The sequence below is a fragment of the Sorghum bicolor genome, chromosome 6 (assembly GCF_000003195.3).
Source record: "Sorghum bicolor cultivar BTx623 chromosome 6, Sorghum_bicolor_NCBIv3, whole genome shotgun sequence".
NCBI classification, from domain to species: Eukaryota; Viridiplantae; Streptophyta; class Magnoliopsida; order Poales; family Poaceae; genus Sorghum; species Sorghum bicolor.
The window spans coordinates 53844959-53854523 of record NC_012875.2 but is presented as its reverse complement, the minus strand read 5'-3'; the positions used below and the strand labels follow the sequence as shown (position 1 = coordinate 53854523).

General features: G+C 45.6%; 2 protein-coding genes across 2 annotated transcripts; one reads left to right on the top strand and one right to left on the bottom strand.

Annotated features, from left to right (window-relative positions):
* On the top strand, positions 576-5296 carry LOC8060404 (probable methyltransferase PMT13). The gene is made up of 7 exons (XM_021463373.1): positions 576-1178; positions 1813-2016; positions 2100-2310; positions 2397-2658; positions 2752-3123; positions 3601-3696; positions 4811-5296. The coding sequence occupies exons 1-7, from the start codon at positions 786-788 to the stop codon at positions 5031-5033; spliced, it is 1761 nt and encodes a 586-aa protein (XP_021319048.1). The 5' UTR covers positions 576-785; the 3' UTR covers positions 5034-5296.
* On the bottom strand, positions 5472-7429 carry LOC8060403 (RHOMBOID-like protein 2). The gene is made up of 5 exons (XM_002446909.2): positions 6939-7429; positions 6626-6789; positions 6376-6539; positions 6044-6285; positions 5472-5937 (listed from the first exon to the last, which is right to left on the bottom strand). Exons 1-5 carry the CDS (start codon positions 7277-7279, stop codon positions 5826-5828), a joined length of 1023 nt encoding a protein of 340 aa, XP_002446954.1. The 5' UTR covers positions 7280-7429; the 3' UTR covers positions 5472-5825.

Below are 9565 nucleotides of genomic sequence, written 5' to 3'. Positions count from 1 at the left end.
AAAAAACTGGCTCCTATAAAATTCACCTCCTACCACATAAGCCCTCCTTTGAAACAAGGGAAATTTTATTGTTTTTGTATTTTATTCAATGAGAATAAACCGATTCCTATAAATACCAATATCATTTCTGTAAATTTATTGTGTTAAGGGGTCATAGAAATTTTCTAGGTCTTAAGAATGTCCATCTGTAACGATTTGGAGTCTGGTCAATTGAGATGTTCAGTTAATCTAGCACGCACAAGATAGCTAATCCAGTAGCACGTCGAGTCGACGGATGTGTGGTAGTGGTTAAACTCAATGCCAAAAATTAACGTGTTTTCTTTGATCCTAATACTGTCATGCCATTGCTTGCAGAGCTCGTGCTTAATTGAGTGGCATGGGTCACTCTTTTTTGTTATAATCTGTTTCACGCTCATGACTAATAATTTCTTGTCAAGCTACATTTTGTGAAAAATAGTCATGACCTAACCACGTGCCGAAAATTTAAAACTATTTCTCCCGAGCACGACCCAATAAGTAAATTAAGAAAAGATCTGTGTGTAATTGATACCAATTGTCCAATTTTATGTGGTTTTAAAGAGTAGAATTACCAGGATCACAGTTTTCAGTCACCTGTGAAAAGCACCGAGATATCCATCGTCAGGAACAGAAATTTTCGTTCACGCTCTGACATCCCGCGAAAAGCACCGAGATATCCAACACGCAAAGGAGGAAAAGAAGAAAAACTCGGAAATCAAACCCGTGATCCGATCGAGCTCGGACACTCGCCACCGTTTCCCACTCCCATGGGGCTCCTCAGCTCCCTGCCGCCCCACCGCCGGGGCGCCTTATCGGGCGGCGGGTGGCAGTGGTCCTTCCTCGACGTCGTCTGGGGGGTCTTCCTCATCGCCGTGGTCGTCTTCCTCGCGCTCGTCTTCACGCCGCGCCGCGGGGACCCCGTCCTAACCGCCGCCTCCGTCGCCCGCGCCGGCGGTAGCGGCGGCGCGGTGCCGCCGTGCGCCGCCTCGGAGGTGGACCTCCTCCCCTGCGAGGACCCGCGCCGCAGCTCCCGCCTCAGCCGCGAGATGAACTACTACCGCGAGCGCCACTGCCCGGCTCGTGGCGAGGCGCTCGCGTGCCTTGTGCCGCCGCCCCGTGGCTACCGCGTTCCCGTACCCTGGCCCGAGAGCCTCCACAAGGTCCGTGTTGTCGGCATTGGCCTTTGACACTCCGAACTTATCGCTGGTTAATTACCTCACTCTTTGGAGGGTCGGATGCTAGCATAGAACTTGGTTTGATCTGAGGCATCCGCCGCTAGATGGCGATTTAGGTTTGAGTTATGTGCATTGTAGAGCCTGATTCGTTCAGCGAAGCTAGACTGGCTTGGTTTTGTAGTTGTAGGCTTGTAGCTTCGTGTTAGTGTACGATTGACTTCTGCATCTAGCTGCCAGTAGTCAACGCTCATGGTTTTCTAATTCTATACTTGTCAGAAATGGACTTCCTGGTATGCACTTATGAATTGTGGGCTCTGGATTATTTTTGTTTATTTTTTAGGGTAGGATGTAGGAGGTGAAATACGTGGTCTCAGTTGTGGTGAGATTTGTAGGAAAGCAAGTGATCATCAGACATTAGTGTACCTGATAGTCTAGGTATCAGAACGTTTGGTATTGCGATGGTGATATGACCTTACACAGGGGGCACAGAATCACTTAGGTAATTTCAGTTCTGTCTATTAGTGGGTATTTTTGTTTCATGTGTTTATCCTAGGATGCAGATTAAATTTTCATCTGTAAGATTGATATTTATTGTTCATGGTTATTGCTCTCCTTTCAGATCTGGCATGACAACATGCCTTATGGTAAGATTGCTGAAAGAAAAGGTCATCAAGGGTGGATGAAGCATGAAGGTTCGTACTTCATTTTTCCTGGTGGTGGGACTATGTTCCCTGACGGAGCTGAACAATATATTGAAAAGCTTAGCCAGTATGTTCCACTGAAAACTGGTGTCGTCAGGACAGGTCTTGATATGGGATGCGGGGTAATATGTTAATCTAAACTTGGGAAGGCTCTCGGTTTTACCTTTAAGGAAATTCGGGCCTAATGATCTTTTCCTCTCTGAAGGTTGCTAGCTTCGGTGGATTTTTGCTTAAAGAGAATATCATGACACTTTCATTTGCACCAAGAGATTCGCATAAGTCTCAAATACAATTTGCCTTGGAGAGAGGAATTCCAGCATTTCTTTTGATGTTGGGCACACGCCGTCTTCCTTTTCCAGCACAGTCCTTTGATTTTGTCCATTGTTCCCGGTGTTTGATACCTTTTACTGCCTATAGTAAGTAATTTCCTTCTGCATTCCATACGCTGCATGGACATGCACACACACTTTTCTACCAGCCTCTTACTTGTAGACACTGGCAGATGGATCTTACTTGATTGAAGCTGACCGTCTACTTAGGCCTGGGGGCTATCTAATCATATCGGGCCCCCCTGTGAGATGGAAGAATCAGGAGAAGGAATGGGATGAACTTCAAGCAATGGCAGGAGCTTTGTGTTACAAATTGATCACTGTAGATGGTAATACTGCCATTTGGAAGAAACCTGCTGAAGCTTCATGTCTTCCTAACCAAAATGGATTTGGCCTTGATCTGTGTAGCACCAATGACGATCCAGATGAAGCATGGTAATTCTTTTTCTTGTGCCTATGAACTATATTTACAGCTTCAGTGTGCCAGAAAGTCTGCTGTATACTTGTCAAATATGAGTTTTGATGCAGGTACTTCAAGTTGAATAAATGTGTCGGTAAAGTTTCCATGTCGGAAGAGATAGCTATAGGTTCTGTTCCCAGGTGGCCAGATAGGCTGTCTAAACCTTCTGCTAGGGCATCAGTTATCAACAATGGAGCAAGCTTGTTTGAAGTAGATAGTCAGAAGTGGGTTAGGAGAGTGGCATATTATAAAAAATCACTTGGCGTGAAGCTTGGGAGCACACACATACGCAATGTCATGGACATGAATGCATTCTTTGGAGGATTCGCAGCCGCTATAGTGTCTGATCCTGTATGGGTTATGAATGTTGTTCCTGCTCAGAAGCCATTGACACTTGGAGTTATTTATGATAGGGGCCTTATTGGGGTTTATCATGACTGGTACGAATCTAACTCGCTACCAATGCCAATGCCACATTTAACTATAATTTTAACTTTGTGCATTTTGTTGGACTTCATCTTGTTGATAATTTTATGTACAATCGTTTTACGCCTTATGCAATGTATCCTGAATTTACTTGTGTATCAGATAAAATTGCATTGATCGACCAATCAGTGTCATGCTAGGAAAACACTCAGTTTGTTGCAGCACTATACGTAAACTGTATTTTTTAAGTAGTATTTGGATATTTGGTTCTTTATATAGACCATAGAGACACTATGTTGCTTTTACCCCTGTACTTTCTACAAGCTCTGGTTGTTTCACAATTGATTATACTTAAATTCTCTGATCAACTATAAAATGCTCCAGATAAATGAACTGCTCATCATTTTAGGTTTATAGATTGAAGAAATATTCAAGTAGTAGACCTATAGTTATGGTCCCAAATTGTACTGATTATGTGTTTTTGTTCTCAGGTGTGAACCATTCTCAACATATCCTCGTACTTACGATCTCATTCATGCTGATGCAATTGACTCCTTGATAAGTGACCCGATTTCAGGCACTAGCAGGTACACCAGCTGACCAGCCAAATTCCTGGAGTTATTGTCCCATGTTCATCCTCATATTGTCCTCGTCTCCTTTATTTCCCCTTGTATTAGTGTGATATGCGAAAACCTTATCTCATACTCCATCTCCATTAAGATGTTTGACATAAATACTTTATTGTTAAACTTTGCAATTTGTTTTACTTGATCGGCAACTCCAGAAATGCATAATAATTTATAAAAAAATCATCATCATTAAATTTGTCTCCCTGTCTTTGCTTTATACTAGTGAGATACAATCAAACTTCACTTGGGAAAGTGTGCTATTCCTGAAACCTGTATGTATTTCTAGGTTACTATGTTATGTTGAGCAGCCCAATTCCTTCTATACCTAGGTTATTATCTTGAAGTTGAAGACATGTCCACAATAAACTATCGGTGCATACATTAATTTTTATTGCTCAATCAGTAAAAAGGGCCTTTGACATGTGAATCTCTCCCCAAACCTAAAGTAGCACTGTAACAGCTTCATGCTTGTTACATAACTTCAGACTTGTTTTCTGTTTATTTTTGAATTTGTAGATCTGGTATTTGTTTCCAATTGTTTGTGCAGCATGTGCTCCAGCTGCCAAAGTTTAGGTCCAGACAGTTCTGTCATTTTTTTTGCTTCAATGACCAGTGCAATATCTGTTCTACAAAAGCTTGAGTTTGGGTTGCCAGCCTCGTGATTTAACTTGAATTACTTCCTCCCATCAGAATATGAGCACCTCTAGGTTAGGTTTGGTATTACTAGTTTCATTATAAAAAAATCTTTCATAACATATAATCGCTCCATTTAATAACAATATATATTTTTTTAGTCAAAGTACCATATTGTAAAACGCATCGATGTCCTAACGGACTTATATTTCCGATTGGAGGAATTATTTTCCAGGAAAGAAGTATCTGGTTAGAGTTGACTCAGGTGAACAATTAAAACACAGGAAACTGAAGTACTTTGCTAGCTGTTGCTGTACTATTGTATTGACCTTTAGCATTCTTAATACAATTAACCTGTCTTGCTAGAATTCATGTAAATAGATTAGCCAAGATGGTTATCAACCTTACACATGGTTTTGTATGACTATTTCTTTTTCAGATGTGACCTGTTTGATGTCATGTTGGAGATGGACCGCATACTGCGCCCAGAAGGAACTGCCGTAATACGGGCCTCCCCAGATGTGGTAGACAAGGCAGCACAGATTGCTCGGTCGATTCGGTGGAAGGCCCAGGTGCATGACAGTGAACCAGAATCAGGTAGTACCGAGAAAATACTTGTGGCTACGAAAACATTTTGGAAGCTACCACTAACATCACAATAGGCTAACGCTATATAGTTTGAACTTTGAACCCCTTTTCACTTACGCTCCCTTAATTTTGTGTTTTTTTGGGGGGTGGGCTGATGGGATATATCAGGCTAATGGGATTGCTGAAATAGTTTAGTCAAGTTGGTGATTCTTTTCTTCATTTCTTTATAGCGAAAAGTTAGGTGTGATGTAATTCTCGTTGTGGCTCCTTGATTCTGATTGATGTTGTTATACCCTATGAATTCAAGTGATCTGGTTTATTCCGTGTGTGGTTACAACACCCAATGAGGAGACCAACCGATGTAGCTGTATAAATAAAAATAAGAGATTGTTTCAATTCTTAAAAAAAAAGGAGATTGTTTCGATTCTGTTACGATTTGTGCCAACTGTGTCTGTTTCATGCGCCTATTAAAAAATCAACTGACCCATTCAGCAACGTGAAGTGGTTCAACACCAAGCAGATGTCATCTATTATTAGTCTGAACGTTGCAAATTAAAGATTGGACAGGACATAGAGGAACAAATCAAAGAATAAACCCATATAACAGAACATAGGCAGAGTGGTTTTCAGAGGTTTTAACATATACGTACAAGAAAATTTACCCATCAACTCCTCATTTGCAACCAGTGGGGACATGGGAACTACTATACAATGCAGATTTTAAAAATCAAAAGCCATATATTGACAATGTCATCGAAGGTGAGGGGCACGTATCTATCTTGACATTGTCTCCCGTGGTGGGGACGCATGTTCTCTCTTCTGTACGACGCAAGCATGCTACCCCGTCACTGATCTCTCCGATCAGCTCAATTGTCACACTTCCAGCTTGACGTCGGCACACAGGTGAGGTAGTGGCACCAGCCGCAGTGATCGTTGCCGTTCTCTCCTCTAAACACCATGACCAATCCAACAGCAAGCCTGCGGCAAGGCATAACCAAATGTCAGGTTGACATGCTCCGATTGGATTTCGACATTTTCAAATGAGAATTTTAGTGTATAGGACCACGAATTATGCGATGCTTACCCTGCAGCCAGCAAGACCAGGGCAGCAATCAGGAGAATGATCTGATATGCCTTGTACTTGGACTTGGTCTTGGATCCATAGGGCTGCTCAAGCCACCCGAACTGGGGCTGGATCAGCAGCACGAAGCCGAGCAGGAAGCCCGTCGCGAACCCGCCGATGTGCGCGAAGTTGTCGACGTGCGGGAGTATCCCGAGCGCCAGGTTGATGGCGGCGATGATGATCAGGTTCAACATGGCTGCAAACTGAGATGAATTCGGCGGATTAAGACCAGAATTCAGCACGGCGGCGAGGCGATGCTCCAGAGCTTAAACCGAAACAGGGGAGATGCTTACTCTGTTGGTGTAGATGGACCAGTTGGTGATGAGCTCCGACAGCATCGCTCCCAGGAGGCCGAAGAGCGCGCCGGAGGCTCCCACGGAGACGCCCTTCCTGATGAAGAGGACGGAGAGCACGCTCCCGCCGAAGCCGGAGACGAGGTACACCAGCCCCACCCTCCCTGCAGGAGGACGAACGGCGACAAATGCCGGTCAGAAAACCGCTCGCTCGCGAGCGAGGCGTCAGGTGTTTGGGTTGGGGGCTTACAGAATCCAAACTGCTGCTCCAGGCGGACGCCGATGAAGATGAGGCTGATCATGTTGGCGAGCAGGTGGATGAGGCCGGCGTGCAGCCAGGTGCAGGACTCCAGCCGCCACGCCTGGTTCCCGTGCACCACCTTGTACCAGTCGAGGGCTCCGTACTTCTGCAGCCTGCGGCGAGACGACGACGACGACGACTTGGGAGATTAGTATCAGACGAGATGCATGAGACTCAGAGAGGCGAGACCAATGAATGGATCGTGCTGGATGGAACGGGACGGATGGATTCGCGCGGCGAGAGGTGAGGTGGTGGTTCTTACGTGGCGGCCGTCGGGCCGAGGAGCGGGTTCTCCTTGAGCGGCTGGAAGGAGAAGCGGCGGAGGAAGCCGCGGCCGACGCAGTCGCCGCCGCCGCGCGGGCAGTTGTTGTAGAACATGACCACCACGAACATGGCGACGTTGGCGATCACCACCAGCGGCACCAGCCACGACCAGTGGTGCCGCTCGTGCGCCGCCGCGTGGTCGTAGTAGAACGGCGACGGCTGCACGTACGGCGCGTTGCTGGTCGTGTTGTACCGCCCCGGCGGCGGCTTGATCCCCGTCGTCGCCGGTGGCGCCGCCCTCGCTGCCGGGGCGCCCGCCTCCACGTCGGCGTGCGACATCGCTTGGCGACCACCAGGCACCAGCAGCAACACCGGACGCGCTTCCGGACTGCCTTGTCGCCTCTCGGAGTCGGTGCAAATGGGTTTGTTCGGCTCTTGGGGTTGGGGGTGGAGGTGAAGGAGGGTGGACGCGGAGATGACGACCGGAGAGACTGGGTTTTAATCAGTTGGTTTTAACGTGTTTCTTGTTTGGTCTTTTCTTTGAAAAAAAAACACCTTTACTAGTATATTTCAAACCAAGGGCCCAAAAGGGGGGCATCCAATGGAATCAAATTAATAATAACCGTGTGGTTTTAGGTCGCTAGATTTTTACCGCCACTGAATCTGTAGCCAAAGTTTCAGAAATGAAGCTGCCAAAGTATCGCAATTTCAGATTTGATCTTTCCTCAGTCAAACTTGAATCTTTGGAGGTTTATTTTTTGGGAATTGTTTAATCCAATTATTACCAATCATGGTTGTTGGTTGGGTGTGGGGGGGGGGGGGGGGGGGGGGGAGGAGACGTTTTCTGAGGAGCTTTGTACAGGTTCAAGGAGTTTAGAATTGAGCTGATGACGCGGTTAGAGGTTGACCTGTCGGCTATGTTTGATGGTGCCGTACTATTTTATTTTTACCTTACCCGTGTATAAAACAAAGGGCAAAGTACTCTTGAAAATTCATATACAGGTCAACAGCAACCGGAAGCTTGTCAATTGCTTCATACAGATCTCCAGAAGCCCAGATCATGCTATAGCCTTTTCCCTCTCCAAGACTCCAACACGATTATGCTATAGCCTTCAATATTCCTTGGCCGTACTCGATCTTATTCATAGCATGTAATCTTGGATAAACTAGCTTTAAGGTTCGAAATAATAACTCCATGCTCAGCTACTTATGTCATGTGCGGTGCAGGGTAGTTTTCGCGTGCCCTATTTTTGCTCGGATGCTTCCGTGGCACAGCTATATACTACACACATCGTTACGGTTGAAAGCTCTTGTTGACGGCGAAATGTGACATGAAAGGGCGCGTCGGCTAGGCCTTGTTTAGTTTCCAAAAAATTTCAAAATTTTCCGTCACATCGAATCTCGTAACACATGCATGAAATATTAAATATAGATAAAACAAATACTAATTACACAGTTTACCTGTAATTCGCGAGATGAATCTTTTGAGTCTAGTTAGTTCATAATTGGACAATATTTGTCACAAACAAACGAAAATGCTACAGTAGCCAAAACCAAATTTTTTTCTAAACTGAACAAGGCCAACATTGCCATTTCAACGAACCATGGCACGCGTTTCTGCAAAAGCACTCCATTGTCGTGCCTGCAGAGCCAAATTTTTTGCTGCCCGTCTCTTTCCCTGGTTTTTGGTGCGGCCAAGCTTTCGAAACCACACACCCATCCACTGTTGATGATACCTGATGACTGTTAACTTGGCCCATCCGTGTCAATGTCATTCCTCCTCCTCCTCCTAGCTACTAGTATACCCTAGCTCAAGCAAGAACCAGCCTGTACCTTATCTTTTTTTTTTTTCGAAAGACGGTAGGAGCAATCATCTTCGTCTTCAAAGGCTCCTTTTGCTCTCTTGCTTATCATCTTTTGCTCGTGCCATCCTGGCATTTCCCACAAGTTTTTTGATTGCATCGAGCTGGACAGTGCGTAGTGGTGCCACTGCCACAGTTGGCTCCGCAGGGATCCCCTGCCTTTTCGTAATGGGATCCCACTCATGGCCTTATAAATAAACAAGCCTTATTCATTTAAATTTATCTACCAAATTTATCAGTCATTTAGCAGAATTTTTTTTCTCACATAAGAAATTAACAAACAATATTTTTAGTCATAGTATTTGGAGTCACTGTGTACCCAGTTTTAGGCTGGCCAGGGAATGTAAGCTGGGGGCCCTGGAGGCGTTTGATTTGATCACATCAGCCTCGAGTTCCATGGAAAGCATGCGTGGACTGGTCCACAATACTGCTCTAGCATATAAATATTCCATCATGCTCGTGTCGCCAAATGGTGCGGTGCCGCCGCTTCGTTGGCTTTGGCAGCTAGCATTGGGACACGAACGACGACGCTGACAGCTTCCTCGCTCCAAGACGACCGGAAACCAACGGCGACGGCAAGTGCACCTGTACGCAGTGCTCCCGTCGCGTTGCTGCTACGCCTGCGGCCTGCGAGCGAATCGATGGGCCAGCCATCACGGTCACCTTCGTTCCGCTCCTGTGCTCGTATAATGTACTACTAGGACTACTACTGTCTACTATACTGCAAGTAGTATCCTCTAACCGCTGTTCGTTGTAGCCGCGA

Coding starts and splice junctions, on each gene's coding strand:
- LOC8060404 (XM_021463373.1), top strand. CDS start 786: ATGGGGCTCCTCAGCTCCCTGCCGCCCCACCGCCGGGGCGCCTTATCG. Junction 2,311..2,396: donor GATACCTTTTACTGCCTATA/GTAAGTAATTTC, acceptor AGACACTGGCAG/ATGGATCTTACTTGATTGAA. Junction 3,124..3,600: donor ATTGGGGTTTATCATGACTG/GTACGAATCTAA, acceptor TTTTGTTCTCAG/GTGTGAACCATTCTCAACAT.
- LOC8060403 (XM_002446909.2), bottom strand. CDS start 7,279: ATGTCGCACGCCGACGTGGAGGCGGGCGCCCCGGCAGCGAGGGCGGCG. Junction 6,790..6,938: donor CTCGGCCCGACGGCCGCCAC/GTAAGAACCACC, acceptor GTCTCGCCGCAG/GCTGCAGAAGTACGGAGCCC. Junction 5,938..6,043: donor CTGGTCTTGCTGGCTGCAGG/GTAAGCATCGCA, acceptor GCCTTGCCGCAG/GCTTGCTGTTGGATTGGTCA.